The following is a 17,549-nucleotide window of genomic DNA, read 5'->3' on the forward strand; positions in this document are numbered from 1 at the left end:
TTTCCTAGCCACTGAGCAGCCACAATCCCTGCAGCAGCTGCCACTGTATCCATGAAATCGTACCATGGATACGGACTGTACAACGTTCTGTATTTTACAGAAATGTTTAACGTTGTTAAATATAATAATCACTGTCTGTTTATCTGTACCTGTCGCGCGATGACTGCCTTACACCGTCACTAAGGGACGAGCATTTTGAATGGCCAAGCGATTCGGGAAAAGTTTTGCAACACGCAGAAACCGCTAGCAGCTCGACTGCTCTCTAGCCGGGTGACAAACCACAGTGAAGGCGTCAAACCCGATGTTTTTTTTTATTATTCTGGCCACGGTCTCACCAAACAGCCGTGAAAAGCGATTGTAAAGATATTACCGTCGCCCGCCGACGGAACATGAACACGGACGCTCCATTTCGCGAGGGCAGAAGCGTTGCACAAGTGTGCGGGTCGGTGTGACCTGTTCCCGCAAGCGGCCGGCCGGGGCGAAGCACATTGACCGTGGCTGACAGACAGACAAGTTGATAAACGTGCGCGTCCGTTTGACAAGACGCCAGTGCTGCCGGCCGGTAACGAGAAAAACCGTGACTCCACAGCCTCTAGACGTGTCCCCTCTATCGGACCACAATTATTAAATCCTGCAAACCCTCTCCTCTGACACGGAGCCATCACTTTCGCAATATTCTCTCTCAGCTGTTGAGAACAAAGTCGGAGGGACGGTGGAAATCAGTGGGCCATCTATGACTGGATCACCCTGTATAATGGCCTGGTAATACCACGATGGAAATGTGTGAGCAAAGACAAAGATTACCCATATAGGCATACAGAGTGTTGGGGCAAGTGCTGTTAGCGGCCACATAAGAAGGCCGGAACGATGATTATACACTGCACCAGGTACTTATTTAAGGCTGAGTCAACTTTGCGCAGCCCCAGATTCAGATATTCATCAATGATTTTTGGTCTGTGAGCAGGAATCGAACTCAGGTCGCCATGTTCGTAGCAGAGTGGACTGACCACTGCGCCACCGCTCCCACCAATTGAACACAAGCACGCCGCCAAGGCGCTCCTGCCCACAGTCCACGGTGACTCGCTGTGACCACGCACGCAAAATGAGTCCCATGCATGCAGAATTCCACTTCCACCTGCAGCTTGTTATTACAAGGTCGCACTCATCACACACACAAAGCGCTCATCACAAATGAACCACAATATCTTGCGGAGCTCGTCAAGGAGCATAAACCATCGCGCGAACGCCGGTCATCCTCACAGCGGCCTTTGGCTGGCCATCGAACAAAGACTGTCACTGCATCGCACGCCTTCGGATACAATTCTGTGGCCGTCTGGAACGCACTTCCTTCTGATATTAGGAAGTCACTGGAGCTATGCACTTTTAAATCTCGATTGAAAACTCATTTCTTTGAAACTGATTTTTGTGTTTAGTTTGTGTTGTCCTTCCTCCACACCTCCGATGAGCGCGGTTGGCTACGTACGGTGCGAAAGAAGTGCCACATACGTACGCACGCATTCATCACAAGGAGTACAACAGGCAAAGTGCAACACGGGAAATCACACGCAGAGTATTTTTCAAACATCTTATTACAGATGCACGCGAACAAAACGAGGAAACCTTGAAGAAATCGAGACGAAGACGAGAGGCTGCCGAGTGAGGCCACGTGCAGGAGGCCGCAAGATGCCGGAGGCGTGACCGGGGCTTGAATGGTGCCCGGATGCTGAGGTCGGTGACGGAGGGAACAACGGGAGACGCTCGGCGAAGAGGAACACCGCGATCTGACTGGGCGTCAAACTCCAAACACTGGACAGGATGGAAGTTGTCTCAGTTGAGGGGCGCAGCAGAGGACGAAGAGAAGTGGAGGAGACCCCGCAGGGAGGGGAATCAGTCGTGCCCCAATGGTCCAAAAGGCCAAGGGAGTGTAGGAAGGAAGCACACATTGATTTACAATCGCGGCTCCAAGATGCACGTTCATCATCTGCGAGTTAAAGATCTCCTCGTAATAAAGAGTAAATACCCTGTAAGATTCATATCTACCCACCATTCAATCGTGCAATTAACGAGGAGCAGGGCCGTGGGAACAATTGATTTGACATTACCAACGTCAATAGTTTTGAGTAATCCGTAGAAGAGCCACATAGCTGAGATTGCGATGGGTGTCATTAGCGGTCGTCAAAGTCAGAAAAAAAACTTTGAAACATCATCCCTCGCCAAACCGGCCATGAGCAGCCAGCCCATTGGGATAACGAGCCTCCACTGAAACGGAGACCCCAGGAAAGATACAAAGCTCAACCCAAAAACAAAGGGGCAGGGCCCAATAAAAAAAAAGTCACAAAAGCTTGGAAGGTTTTTTTTTATCATATGCCACGTATAAGTGCCAAATTAACTGTAGAGTTCGAATGCAGAAAACTTCTTTGATGAGGCAACAACCAATCATCATCAAGCGTTGTCGTGGAGAAGCGTAATCACGAAATAAAGTCTTCGTCCCATCTCCGTGTCTCTCTCCCCACGTGAAATACAAACGCGTTTACTACAAACCCCCATCGGGCACACGAATCGTCACTCAGACGGGCCGCACGGCCCTTCCTGGCAAATGCCCGAGGCGACGATCCGACCGCGAGCGGCCACGGGAGCGTCCACTCCCCAGAAGCCAGCTCCGCTTTGCAGCACCGATCCCAACAGCACCTCTCGGGGCCGTGGTGCCTCTGCTGGTCACACCCTCACGACCGCAGCGTCACGCACCACTCACCAGCACTCACCGCCATCATGTGGAGCGCTACCGCACTTTGATTATTATTATCATGGACGCGAGGTCACACAGGAAACTGTTGCCGAGTCCCAAAACTCTTTTTAAGAAAGGCCCTGCCAAGTTTTAACAGTCGGGGGGGGCGGGGGGAGGTAAAAGGGGGGGGGGGGGTTGACGATTTCTATGCAGAATCACGATTGAGTAATTTGCAGATCATTTCTCAGATATGGGAAGTGTTTGGACCGCGACACCTGCACACCGTAGGGGCCTGCTCTTATGAACGACGTCACGGGTTCTTTAACGTCCGCTGTCGAAGCATATGGCGCCAAGTGATGTTTACGGTGGACGCGGCAATAACCAGGGCGGCCGCTGCAATCGAACCGTGAACCTTTGCAACAAATGGTGCTATGGCTGGGCTGCGTCACCGTTCGCTCGCTTGTTGGGACATCAGAGGAGGGACGGTGCCAGTAGTAACCGTCACCTATCGTGGAGCTGATACGAACGTATCTGGTGGTTTACACATGTAGGTGTATAAAATAAAAGCCAAATGTTCGCAATCATTCTTTCTTTTCCCGCGATTTGCAACCCCGGTCAGAAAATGTTGCGGGGTGGTAGTGGTGGTGCGTCAAAGTCAGTCGAAGCCATCGGAAGACGAATGTTTATAACGAGCGGCTGGCTGACCACGAAGTTTCACAGTCTGTTGCCGTCTCGCAGCAGCCAGCCTCATGACGATTGGCTGTCTCCGTGTTCCAGCGGCAAGATCTGACTCCTCGGGCCCTCGACTTGGTTGGACGGTTCCTCGATTCATCTCCGAAATAATTACTCGGCGGACGGCGGCATCACAAGATTGCGTCTCGTGGTGTCACCACCAGACGAAGTGCAGCTTCTCATGGAGAGTCTGCAGCTCACTCAAGGGCAACTTGGTCAGACTGTTTTATGAGCACCGGCGCGTTGCGCTGCATCAATGTACCGCCAATACGTCCATTTGGCGACATAATTTGTCATGCATTAGCTTCCTGTAATGTCCCCTGCAAACATGCTCAATCAAGTGCACTACACAGCAGAGTAGACGTTAAAAACGATTGGTTTTAATACCCGGATTCGATTATCATGAATAGTTCATGGACAGTGCTTCGGCCCCAGTTGATGAATTCTGAGCGACCTTCAAACCCTTAGACAGGAGGGGCTGCTCGCTGGGCACGCTTTGCCTCGTAATTAGCCTCAAGTCAAGTCTGTCACTGACCTCGTCACCAGCGATCAGCATGAGCATATGGAGTGCAGCCGCCCCGGTGACTGGGGCATGCACCATGCTGCTCAGCCATCATGCGGGCATGGCACGTGTTGTGTGTGTGTGACACGTGCTGTGTGTGAGTGTGACACGTGTTGTGTGTGAGTGTGTGCCACGTGTTGTGAGTGTGGGACGTGTTATGTGTGAGTGTGGGATGTGTTGTGAGTGTGGGACGTGTTGTGTGTGAGTGTGTGACACGTGCTGTGTGTGAGTGTGACACGTGCTGTGTGTGAGTGTGTGACACGTGCTGTGTGTGAGTGTGGGATGTGTTGTGTGTGAGTGTGGGACGTGTTGTGTGCGAGTGTGACACGTGTTGTGTGAGAGTGTGGGTCCAGGCCACGCGGCTGGGCTGGTGCTCATGAAACGATAACGCGTACAAACGGCAGGGCTATTAACGGTAAAATGATTCACACCACTAACAGTCGCAGTAAGTCGTTCATTATACCGGTGACAAATGCTCATGTTTTATTAATGAGCCATATGTCTCGGCACCAGTACAGCGAAATGTGTTTTCCTTCAACCAATGGTGAAATGCGCCGTGCAAATTCACGCATGAAACATGAGCGTGGCAGCGTGCGCCGCATCCTGCACGCTGTAGAATGTTATCTCGGTATCGAGAAAAACACGACTGGGCAGCAGTCTCTACTGCAATCGAGCTGATATGTTGACAGATCACGTGGTCGTCTATTTATCATTTTGAGTTGTCCTCCATATATATCCGATTATGAGCACGCACACACAAGAGGTTTGACAATCGGCCAAGGGGCAGGGGTTGCGCCAACCAAAACAACAACAACAAGAGACTTTCTAAATCTAATTCGGTAAAATAAAAAACCCTCCATATTTCAATCGCCGCAATGCATGTGGTGAACACGTGACGGCGGTCGTCAACACGTGACATCACCACGCAGCAGTTCAGGGCACGTGGAGCGGAGACTGGCAAGCTTTAGGTCAAGATTAAGACAATGATGATGATGATGTAGAGCCCTTCGGCCGAACGCCTCTCCAAGGCCCTGTCCGTCATGGGGGGGAGGGGGTTTGTTTGACCATACTTCACCACACTGCTCAGAATGGCTCGATGAAGGGAAGCTCCAGCACCGGCTGGTAATGTAATCAGACCGTGCGCACCTACGGTCTCCATGCGATGAGAGGCGCGTTGTTTGACAACTTACACCGACACACGTGTGGGATGCCGCACACACGCATGTACGTGCAGCGTGAGAGCCGGGTGGGTGGCGGTGGCTGCTGCTTCGCACGTGGCTGTCTGTAACCCAGCACCGTGGAGCCAGCGGCGAGGGGTTGGTGGGTCACCGCGCAAATGTCGCGAAACTCCCTTCCCCGTGGGCATCGAGGTGGTTATACCCCGGCTCGCCGGGAGATAGCAGTAGGACAAGTCGATTGATCTCCATCTGTGTCCATCTGTACGGGGGATAGAGCGGCTTGACCCCCCAAAGCACCCACAGGTTTTTATTCGGCGACCCCGGGCTTAGTCCCACACAAGTCGAGGCACGCATGCAGGGCCAGAGGCCTTCGCCAAATTGTTGGCACCGGTCCTGGCCGCTGCCTTCCCAAGCGGCGGCCCGTTGCTTCTCCGTGCCGCCCGGCAGCCACGCGGCCGTGGCAGCCGCGGTCGCCACGGACAGGATGGCTGAGGTGGTCGTGGCATTCAAGCAGAAAGCCGCGGTGAGCTTTCTAAGCGAAGGGCGTGTGTCGGTTGCTGATATTGACGGGGGATCGATTGTGCATTGTGTGTGGAGGCTCCTCGCAATTGTGTACGTTATGAGAGGAAATCAGTGAGACACTTTGATGATGATGATGACGACAACAGTTTGACAAGGACAACGACGATGGGTTCAGGTTTAGAGGCAACGGTGGGCGTGATGCACCGGAGTCCCACCCCGCTTCTGGTATCGTTCAATTGGTGTCACGATTGCAGGAGTCATTTGGCTTTGGAGACGAGACCAAGCCGTGTCCTAACAACGCATCGTCGTGGACGCGCGCGTCTGCCAAAACGTTGCGAGTAAAGAGTTTGACGCTTCCGGTATCCATCCCACTTGACGAGTACCAAAAACAAAGTCATTGTTTTTTGCTCGAAAATCCGAACAGTATTATTTCCGTTTCATTGCCTGATGATCGCATCAAAGATGACCGATGACAAACATCATCTTTCACACCACGACTCAAACAAACGACGACCGCAACAACAACAAAACTCAGAAAAACCCACGAAACATTTACCCGTCAAACTGTGCATGCCGAGACTCTTTAACGCAGCAGCCAGACCACCACCGCAGCAGCGACCTGGGGAACTGCGGTCAATGTGTCGGGGGGCGGGGGGGTACCGCGTGATCACGAGCCATCCATCGCACACCGCCCCCACGTCGCGCTCCGGGCCGAGACGCAGATTGCTCTCCGGCTTTATAATCCCACTTGGCTGACGGTCACGTCTTTCTGGCCGTGGGACCCCCCCCTCTCCCGGTGTTGATTTCTGGGAACGGCGGAGCGAGCCACCCGTCGCACAGAGGCCACGCGCCCCGGGGTCGTCAAACAGCAACAGTCCCTCCACGCGCCCCGGGGTCTTCAAACAGCAACAGTCCCTCCACGCGCACACCGCGAGTCGCCGCCCACTCTGCTCCCCGCCCGCTGGCGCCCGCAAGTGCTCCATTTGTGTCGTCGGCGCACAATTACCGATGACGGCGGGGCAGGGGGTCAAGCGGTGCAGGGGATCAAGCGGGGCAGGGGGTCAAGCGGGGCAGGCCCCCGGCTGAGTCTGCGCGGAGGCCGGTACACGCAGCCGGAGGGAACGCGACACCGTGGGGGGGACCGAGACAGCCGGACCGCGCGCGTCTCCTCCGAGACGGCCGGAGCAGTTGGCATCGCCGGCGAGTGGCGCCGTCCACGCACACAGCCCCTTGGTGGTGTCATTCAAACTCCACACAGAAGAGGCTCCCGGGTAGGGGATCGAACCCAGAAGCTTCCTGCTGCGAGGCACGGCCATTGCCACTGAGCCACCACCCTTCCACCCTGATAAAAGCCACCATCGGCAACAAGAAGCCGTGACGAGGCCTCACCATGGGGCCTTCGTTTACTAATCATGGCTGCTGGGCACTGGCCCAAAGTATAAAGTAGCCAGCAAGAAACAGCACTACCGGGGGCAAAATTGGCAACTTGTGGAGATGTCGCTTCTTGAAGTGAGCACGCCTATTTGAAGCACTTGGGGAAGAGAGGCGATGGCAGGCTGTGTGTGAGTGTAGGCCAGGGAGGAGAGGACGTGTAACCAACCACCTGCAGCGCAGTGTCTGACTAAGTGGGTCGGTGGGTGAGCGTGCGTGTTGGTGGCGAGATATAAACTCCCTCGCCTGTATATTTTGAGTTTTAAATGTTCTCCCATGGCCACGTGGATCTTTCTCTGGGTTCCCCGGTTTTTCCCTCCACATTGAGAACAAGGTGTGTTGAGAGTATTTGGCTGCTATACATTTACAAATGGGAATCGACTTGGTTGAGATATCATTCGTGATGGCCAGGTGGTTTCTCAAAAAGAGCTACATAGCTCAGTGGGGCTTTAGCTGATCAAATACAATCAGTGGGTGAGTGCGTGCATTGTGACCTGCAGAGGGGTGGTAGAACACAGTGCGGATGAGACCAAAGCTGTCTGACAGACTGAGAACTCAACGTGCCAGGCAGAATCGATGCGTTAAAGCCGATGGAAACAGTAACCATGGCAATAGCAACAGAAGAGTGACAAGAAGAAGAAGATCTGCACGCGGCTGCCACTCGACAAGCAGCGCTTCGCGTGGGAGACATCCCTGCCAGGGACAACCCTTGACGGGTGGCCACCCCACGTGTGCTGTAGGGGCAGCAGTAGGGGCAGCAGTAGGAGCAGCAGTAGGGGCAGCAGTAGGAGCAGCAGTAGGGGCAGCAGTAGGGGCAGCAGCGTGGTGGGTGGGTGCTCATGGGACTCGACTGCTCATGGGCTGCCACAGCAGCATTGGCTTTTATTTGTTATTCGTGAGGAAACTAACAAAATAGCGCATTGCGATTGGCGACTACAGTACGTAAGCACGCTAGTATTTTGACGATGGACAGTATTGCATGGGAGGCCGTCGCATCGAGACTAGATGACGACGATGATGATGTGATGATACAACGTTTCATGTAAATGTTGTTTGACCAGGTGGGAACTCGAGAGATGAGGATGAAGTCTCGCTCGCATGAGTGACCTGGGTCTGGAATTATGCACGGTATTTACTGCGGCTTTTTTGTTCAAACATATTGAACTATTGGTATGATCGAGTATATTTTTTTCTACCCGTAGAAGATGTCAAAAATCACATTTTATATATTTAAAAAAACTAGGTGCAGCAGTTACAAATGACTGTACTTAAATGCACTCACACTTAGGGCCCTGTGTTGTGATCGCCCTGGCTGCCTTGGTGGCAACTTTGTTCCACGATAACAAACGTCTCGTTGCCATGGCACTTCTCACAATTACCATCGTAGCACAAATGGCTGGTTGTCTGTTGCTATGTATTGTATGCAGAGAGGGTTGTGTTCCGCACAGACCAAAGAGGATGGCTTTCCCCCACCACCACGACAGTCCAAGTAAAAAACAATCTCAGCACAGTTGCAAATTACTTCCGCGTAATATTCACGACGGGATGCAGAAAACAACACCGGGATATTCCCAAATCGCTCACGACGACGCGATACGACTACGCGTCACTCGCCGATGGCAGCCGATGGCAGCCCATGGCGGCGGGGGGCTCTGCTTGCCACCTTCTCCACCGTAGACCGAACCCAGACGCAGCGCCCCCCGGGGTCAGCCGAGTGCGATCAACAACCGCGCAATTCACCGCACGGCACCAATACCGGATCTGGGTTATAAATCGATTTCTGCCGCCCGAACACAGATGCCAATTCCCAGACAGTCCGGGTCAAATGCGGGCAGGTGGCAGCCCTTGGAGCTGGGGCATTAAAGGGGGATGATTTATTGGTAACCGATTGGAATCTACATTCGACACTTCCCGCGTGATGTGAAAGATTGATATGCCACATCGCAATTTAAGCGGGTGGTTAAAACGCCGCCAGGTGACCCGTAACGTCGCGACTCCAACGCGAGGCCTCTGCGAGCACTGCTTTGTCCACGTGCTGCCACGTGCGATGCCAACCCGCGGTGTGCTCGACGCGTCGTCTTCACTCTCGCGACTTCGGGACGAGCTCTCGGGAGCCGCGCGTTCCATAAATTGTTGAAATTCATTAAATGTGTCTTTAGAGGGGAGACGATATATGCTGGTCCACTTCGCAGGTTTACACGCCGGGGTGTGCGGTACACGTACAGCGTTACCGATTGGAGAATTCGGCAATGCTCACCAATGTTTCTACGCCAATGGCTGTGTCACCAACTATTACTGTCGTGTTAAAGTACAGCACAGTAATTGATAAGCAGAACGCTGTTATATTTCTCTACAGATTAAGGGGAAATTTTATTAATATATTTTTCATCGACTGATCAGCTTTCCTGACCAATATCCGGCAGCGTTTGTTTATGCCAGCATGCGCTGGACCGATTTTAATTTTCTGGGTCTCATCTCCGATTTAGCACGGTTGAACTACGTACGGTGCGAAAGAAGTTCAACACACACACACACGTGCATCGCCAGCGAGGCTGGCTAGACGAATGCTGCTGGGTCACCCGACGTTATTGTCAAGGGCACTCCGACTCCTATTGCCCCCCCGCCCATCACCCTGAGTTTCTGTTTGCCCCCCCTCCCTCCTCCCCCTTAAACAAGTTCATTGTGCTTCATTGCTGTACTTTATTAGTGTTTTGCTTTTGTAATTTTGGCGACCAAAGCCACGCTTGCAAATGAGACTCCTATCCCCGTCTCTTACTGGCCCACATTCAGTACGAGACAGTTTTGCAACGGCCTTAAAACGACGTTCGTCCCAAAAGTTCGCTCGATGTGATCAGCGCGGCGCATTCGTGATGGACTCCACCCATTAGAGCGTGGCAACAACAAACTATGCCACTTATTTACTTAAAATTAATATTTATGTATGTTCTTGCTCTAATTTCTATTCACTGCAATGTCGGACTTGTTTTCATGGTATCGCTCTCGTCACATTGGTGATTGAGGTCCGCCTTTGGCAAACGAGGCTCACATCCCGTGACCTCTTGACCTATCGTCCAATTTCAATATCCAGCTACGTCGTCGAAGGCAGCCGGAGTGCATCGTGGGTATGCGGTGTTGTTGCCCCACGCGCGAATTAAGCCAGCAAGGCCCCCGGCGAGTAGAGAAACGGCCGCGGAAGAACGTCCGTCATCCGTGGAGTCGAACATTCAACTGATTTAATAGATATACACCACAGAGCTGATCGGGATATTATTTAAAACGTAAAAATGTCTCACAACTTGTTAATTTTTGTTATCTGAACAACCGAAGACTTGAAGTTAAAGTGATCAAAGAGACTGAAGAGGTGAGAGTTACAGTCACACGAATGAGCATCTGCTCCGTGCAGTGGCGTCGCGGTCGGCGTGCCAGGCTCGCAACACAGAGGTCGCCGGCTCGATCTCCCGGCGTGGCAGGGAACAAAAAAGAGCGGTGCAAGTTTCTTAAATCCCCACCCGCCTCTGTCTGGCCAGCAGTGTACGTGGGGACGGCACAGTCAGTCTATCGGCAGGTCACGTGCAGTGGGGTAAAGTGTCGGTCCTTCCACATCTTCAAGGAGCGATCCAAAATCGCCAGCATGGAAGAGAAATCCAAAATCCTCTGGAGGGGATCTACGGATAGCCGACGCGCCGCCTCCGCTTCATGCCGTGACGATTGTTTTACCATAATTCACCCCATCTCAAATATTCAAATACTGTATATGAATTACACAAATCCATATTAGTTTTGTAACATTTGAATCAGGGCATGATATATTTTTTCAAATCGCAAAGCTACTGTTCAAGATGTTGTGATGAAGCAGCAGCCCAACATTGCTGACTTGATAATCAACGTTTTTGGGTTTAGATCGCGTTATTTATAAATGTGTCGTAACCCTCCACCACCCGACACGGCCAATCAGTAAAAATGTGTCACGTTGACAAAAGACAAATAGTTCACTGCTTTAGCCCACCGGTGTGTTGAAGCCACAACATTTACAATTTGAGTACGACGTTTCGCTGGTAATTGCATCCAGCATCATCGGGCAATTCGCCACCATTCTGGCTCACTGCTTTAGCCCACCGGTGTGTTGAAGCCACAACATTTACAATTTGAGTACGACGTTTCGCTGGTAATTGCATCCAGCATCATCGGGCAATTCGCCACCATTCTGGCGAATTGCCCGATGATGCTGGATGCAATTACCAGCGAAACGTCGTACTCAAATTGTAAATGTTGTGGCTTCAACACACCGGTGGGCTAAAGCAGTGAACTATTTGTCTTTTGTCAACGTGACACATTTTTACTGATTGGCCGTGTCGGGTGGTGGAGGGTTACGACACATTTATAAATAACGCGATCTAAACCCAAAAACGTTGATTATGAATAACATTGGTCGCGAAAGCCTACGTGTTAAATTGCTGACTTGAATTCAAAGTGAACAGTGAATAACTTCCCAACAAATTGGCAAGCCACCATCAGGGTGTACAACACACACATACGGTTTTGGCTACCTGTTAAATTTGTATCACAAGCAATCGGTCTTTGTAAAGTCTTCTTTTTATCTTGCACTCAAGGGTTAATGTCGAGTGCAGAAGTACTGGAAGGGAAGAGAGGGCTGGCTGTACACACTCAGCCCAGGTCGACCAACACCGTGCAGTATCCTGCGATAAAAGTTCAACACAACACCGGGTTCCAGATATCGGTACAAATCAACTCCTGCCGCCCGAACTCAAGATGCCGATTCCTGGACTGTCCGGGTCAGCCCGGACGGGTGGCAGCAGCGCCCCGGTTCGCCCCGCACGTAACCAGGCAGCAGTTGTTGATGCTGCACAACACGAGCAGCCTCGGCGCCAGCGCACGTTCCCTGCCAAGCCGGGCCATGCCCATGCTGCAGCTCGCCGCACCACCCCGTTCCTCTCCGCACCTCGCTGCACCACCCCGCACCTCGCTGCAGTACCTGAGCCGAGGCCTCCTAAGGTGGTGGCCCCCGAGGGAGCAGCGCCCCTCCTCTCGGGGTCGGACACCGCCCGGCGCCACGCCTGCCGTCGCTCCATCCTCAGCGCCCGCGGCGGCGGCGTGACAGCTGTGATGATGGTGGTGGTGGTGTGAGCTGTGATGGTGGTGGTGTGAGCTGTGATGATGATGACGGTGGTGATGCGAGTTGTGGTGAGGGTGTGAGCTGCGTGCAGCCTCTACGCCCTCCCAGCACCCGACACACACACGCACACACACGCACGCCGCGCAGCCTTCACGGCTTCTGGCAAACAGCTGTCTGAAAAAGCCACCCACTGGCGTCCACACCGCCCCCCCCGATAAGAGACTTCGCTGTCACCACGGCCGTGCGCACCCCGTGGGTGACGGCCCAAGAAGCTGAAGGCGCAGCCCCCCCCCCCGCAACTGGCTGCTCATTCCCCACTGGTGGCGGAAGAAACCTCCACCAGATGGAGCTCCAGAGAGCCCCTTCAGTGAGCCCCTGTAGTGGGCCCCTTCAGTGGGCCCCTGTAGTGGGCCATTGGCCTTCTCTTTACACGCTAGCCAGGCGCGTTGGGAGGGGTGACAATGTGAAATGCTACCGACTGTGTGCGTGCAGCCGACAGGGTTGTATCTGAAGCTCGGCAGTGCTGACATTTCATGTAAATATTGCACACATTGTACCGTCTGAAAATCCTGTGAATTCTACGTGACGTGTTACAGGCATTCGGCATTTCGGAGTCCACAGATTGCCTGCGGGTATATACTGGCAGTGAATGCTCCGATGTAAATTCAACCAAAGTATAAGCCACGGTTCCATCACTAACATATGACTGGACCGTACAGTTCAAACCACTGCAACAATCACTTGAAATTCATTCGGATGTCTCACCATTATTTGTTTACTTTACTATCAATGGGTTTAAAAAAAAAGTAATTCGCCACGAGCCAACGTTTGTTGCGGCCACTCACAGCGCGGCGAAGTCATCACGCTGCCCTGCCGCACGGACAATCACGAGAGCGTGGTCGGTCGTCCCCTTCAGAGGGCTCGTGGAATTCGGGGGATGCCGTCGTAGTGTCATGGAATGAGTCCTTCATCGCGGGTCGGACTCCAAAACTACGAACTAAACAATGTTTATTTTACCAGGTAAGGCCCACTGAGCTACGTAGCTCTCTTTCAGAAGCGACCTGGCCACAAATGATAGCTCAACGAAGTGGCTCATCATCAAGTGGAAATGGACAGCGGCCAAATACTCTAATTGCACGTTGAGTCTAAATGTGGAAGGAAAAACCGGAGGACCCGGAGAAAAATCCAAGTGACCACGGGGAGGGAGAGACCCACAAATTCCAAATATAATAACATGCGGCATCTGGGTTGGGATCGAACCCACGAACTCCTGTATACCAGGCGAGGTAGTTAACATCTCGCACCGTGGCGCCCCTTTGCCGGGAGCCAACCAGGTCAACGGTGACACGCCGTGTCCCGCAGGGGAAGGCTACCTCGGGCCAGCGCGCCACCTACTCTCCACCGCGGATGTCATCGGCGTCGCCCCGGCGTCGCGGTGTCGGCGGGCACTCGCTCCGCCGACGACACGCGACCCCCATCTGCGTTCAAAAGCCGAGGGGTGGTTGTTGTCCCACGTAATCCCACGCTCTGATATCGTGCATTCACGACATAAACAGCCGAATTGGCGTCAGACCACCTGAAGCTGAAACCCCGACAAGAGCGACTTCTCACTCGGGACCCAGCCATCAGCTCGCTCAGGGTCCACTGTACGCCCATTCACCTGAATGGACGTGACAACTTCCCAGGTGTCGAATGAGTCACGTGTCCCCCTTGTCGACGGCGAGCTTGACGTTCGCCGCTCACATCAGGCGCTTCACCGGACGGTGCTTCTATCAGCTTCGACAAGCTGCGCCTCGCCCGTCGTGCACCGATAAAGCCACTTCGTTGAGCTATCGAGATTCCCCACCAATCCGCTCCGTCCTATTCACATGAGCAGCGTGCAGTGGCAGCCTCAACAGAGCCCCATCCGACGCCATCTACGATCCGCGTCCCAGGGCGATCATGCTGCTGGGCCCATACGCAAACCTCGTGTGCAGCGATACGTCCGCAGCAGTTTTGGGGTCTTCAGCCGAAATCCTTAGAACTGGTCTCTGCGACCCTGGCAGTTGAGAGGGGCCGAGGGTGGCAGCCGACGGCTGTCCGGCGTTCTGCGCCGTGACCGGTGAAGGGTTACAGGTCGGAGGGCTCCATCGGCCACTGACCGGTTTAATCCGTCCTGGCTTGCGAACGGCGCGGTTCTTTTCTTACATTTAATTCCGAAAAATTGTGCAGCGCACCACGAAAACGTTGGCGCATCACAGCGGCTATGAAGCACTGCGCCACTACTGTGTTTACTGTCACATTGTTGCATTCGCTCAATGCCAGTGCCCACCACAATTCAGCAAACATGGCCGAGGATGAGAAAATAAACCACAACTCAAAGAATTGAGCGGGGCCCGTTGTCTACAGCCCTGAGTCAGTGGCAGGACTTCCACGTTCCTGTGGCAGGAGTAATTCTATTCAATGGACAACGACTGATGACTTCCCCACAAAGAGATTCTTATTTTATTGGCCCCTGAGGAATGGTGAATTGAATCAAGCTTCAACCGTGAATTGAGGCCTGCAACATTTCCGATTACGATCCACTCGCTCTGCCGCTGAGGCGCCCGGCCAGCCATGAGGAAAATAAAAAGACTGAAACCTGAAACCATTTGTTAAAAAAATAGTCATCACTCCACAGGCACGGGGCGCCATGGTGGCGAGATGCCAACTTCCTCGCCTGGTATACAGGTCGTGGGTTCGATCCCACCCTGACGATGCCTGCTGTATATTTGGAGTTGGCATGTCTCTCTCCCGGAGGTCGTGTGGATTTTTCTCCACGTCCTCTGTTTTTTCCCTCCACATTTAGAAGCGACGTGCATTTAGAGCATGTGGCTGCTATCAATGTCCACGTGATAAGCCACTTCGTCGAGCTATCATTTCTGGCGAGGTCGCTTCTGACAAAGAGCTACATAGCTCAATGGGCCTTACCTGGTAAAATAAAAATGATTTAGTTTGAGACACAGTGCAATTTGAATGCAATTTGTTTCACAATTGCTCACAAGTTCATTGCAATATTAACCAAAACACATCTAATAGCATGGCACCTGTGGGTTGGAGAAATGGTTCGAGTGAGTCTAATTAGTATCTGTAGTATTTTGAGAAATATGTTTAGACAAAGGCAACTCGGTAAGCAAAATTGTATTCATAGCGCTGTGAAAAATGGGTTTGGGAAATTTGAGACGCACATCATTTATAATTTTATATTCACCAGCTGCTCATGCGAGCAGCGTGATGTGCGGATTCAGCAGCAACTGAACGGCGCCCATTGGCTCTGCAACAAGAGGCCTTCCTGAGGCATGTGTTGCTGGATCAGGTTTTTATACAGTGGCTCAAAAGTTAGAGCGCATCGGGTTATTTCATTTACTTTAAGACTGTAATAACAAGGATATTCTTAAAGTTAATATGTTATCTATTAACATTATTAACATCGATTGCTCTTCTTCCTTTTCAGATATTTACAAACTCGACCAAGAACACGGTGTGTATGATTTTCCTCTCATGTCCTGGATCACACAATCATTTGCTCATCAATAGCAGACCGATATTCTACTCCAATTTCAATTGTAGTAGAATGTTGTGTGATGATCCGCATTGTCTATGAATGGGGAACCTTCATGTCAATTAAAAACTCTGGATTTGTTTAATTTTATTGTAATTCCCAAGGCCTAGATTTACAACTACATGTCAGTCAATCTCTCTGCCCTCTCTTCCTGCTCTGAAGGGCCATTGCCTGAAACGTCAGCCTTTTATCAACATGCCTCTGTTGACAACTTGGCGGTGACGGGCTTTTGTTTGTGCAGGCACAACCTTGCCAACGCATTCTGCAACCTTCCGTTCCGTCCCAGGAAATCCGATACAACCAAGTCCACAGACCACCCGTCCCGGCTGCAATGTGACATCACCAGCCAGCTCGTGCAGCCGGGATTAAGCTTTTGTCCATTCTTCCATTATCTCAACTTGCCTGTTGCGGGTGAGGGAGGGGAAATATACAGGCTGGCCCAAAAAAACCAGGACACACGGGGTTATTATATTTATTTTAACAAATCACAAAAGGGTTATTTAATTTATTGGAACAAATGTTGAAACTGATTTCCATGAATATTTAATGCATACATGAATTACCTTTTGAAATTAATTTAGGACATTTCTTTTAAAGGGAATAGGTGTAACATTTGAACATTCATGGTTTGTCTCAATTTTCTTTCAATCGTTAAATGGCATCTGAAAAGGGAAGAACAAAATTAGTTATTATTAACAATTATACTATATTAAAATATTAATTAAAAAGATTAAAGATTCAAATGTTTTAATGCCGGTGTTAAAATAAATAGAATAACCTTGTGTGTGCTGACATTCGGGCCACCCTGTATTTATGTGTGTTCCTGTGGCCTTGAGGGTATGCATTGATTATCCCAATCAATCAGCACACCAACCACACATCACAAATGCCGGGACGAAACGCAGCCAGAGCACGGGTCGTCGCAAGCTCAAAATGCCCTTCGAGGTCATCCTGCTTTTAGACAGCGCACTTTACTCACAGTGACCACCGCTCCCTTGCTGGAACGTGCACACCATCAGAGGGAGAGAACGGGAGCTCGAGGCGAAACCCGGGCGTCAATAACGCTGGCGCCGGAGAAAGACCCGTCGGAGGTGCGATGGAGGCGCCAGTGTCTGCTTATTGACGTCGCTCTTAACGTCGCGACGATGCCGGAGAGGTCCGCTTGCTTTACCGTACTCGTTACTCGTAGAGCCACGGGAAGTGTGTGGAGTTGTCGTCATCAGCTGCGGTCGTGGCGCACAGCATCACCAAGAATACGCACAAGCCTGGGGAGCCACAGGAGGCTCGAGGGCCACAGACTTTTATATGGGTAAAAAAAAGTGAGCACCTAATATCCGCAGGGTAAATCGAACAATTATACAGGTAGGAACAACAGTTCCGCACTGCCCACCAGGGATTATTTGTCTGTCGTGCATAGCCCCTCCCAGACATGTACGCTCCCGGATTGGTTGAAGTGCGTCACGTGACCACGAGCTTTCTGTCGTGCACGAATGCGCTGTCCAATCAAGTTCCTACCTGCCCACTCCGAAGGAGCGTGTTGATTTCTTCGCATCTCAATCTCACATCTCTCCCCATCTCACGACACCTCCGCGCTGTGTGCATCGCTCTCCTCGCATCCACACGAGTCTCCCGTCTGTCCGCATTTCTCGCATCTCGCCACACTGCTCTAGTTTTGAAACCTTCTC

General features: G+C 51.9%; 1 protein-coding gene across 4 annotated transcripts in view; it reads right to left on the minus strand.

The window, feature by feature from the left end:
• The window catches only part of LOC144724456 (ras GTPase-activating protein nGAP-like), a 589,022-nt gene that overhangs the window by 455,092 nt on the left and 116,381 nt on the right, over positions 1 to 17,549 (minus strand). The window contains exon 1 of one of the 4 annotated variants that reach the window (XM_078603593.1): positions 12,144 to 12,472. The exons of the other annotated variants lie outside the window; for them this stretch is intronic. Coding sequence (XP_078459719.1) covers positions 12,144 to 12,240 — 97 coding nt within the window. The 5' untranslated portion in view covers positions 12,241 to 12,472. Of the gene's footprint in view, positions 1 to 12,143; positions 12,473 to 17,549 lie in introns of those variants that run through there. 4 annotated transcript variants of the gene reach the window in all.

Source organism: Lampetra planeri, chromosome 20 (assembly GCF_965212315.1).
Source record: "Lampetra planeri chromosome 20, kcLamPlan1.2.h2, whole genome shotgun sequence".
Classification (NCBI taxonomy): Eukaryota; Metazoa; Chordata; class Hyperoartia; order Petromyzontiformes; family Petromyzontidae; genus Lampetra; species Lampetra planeri.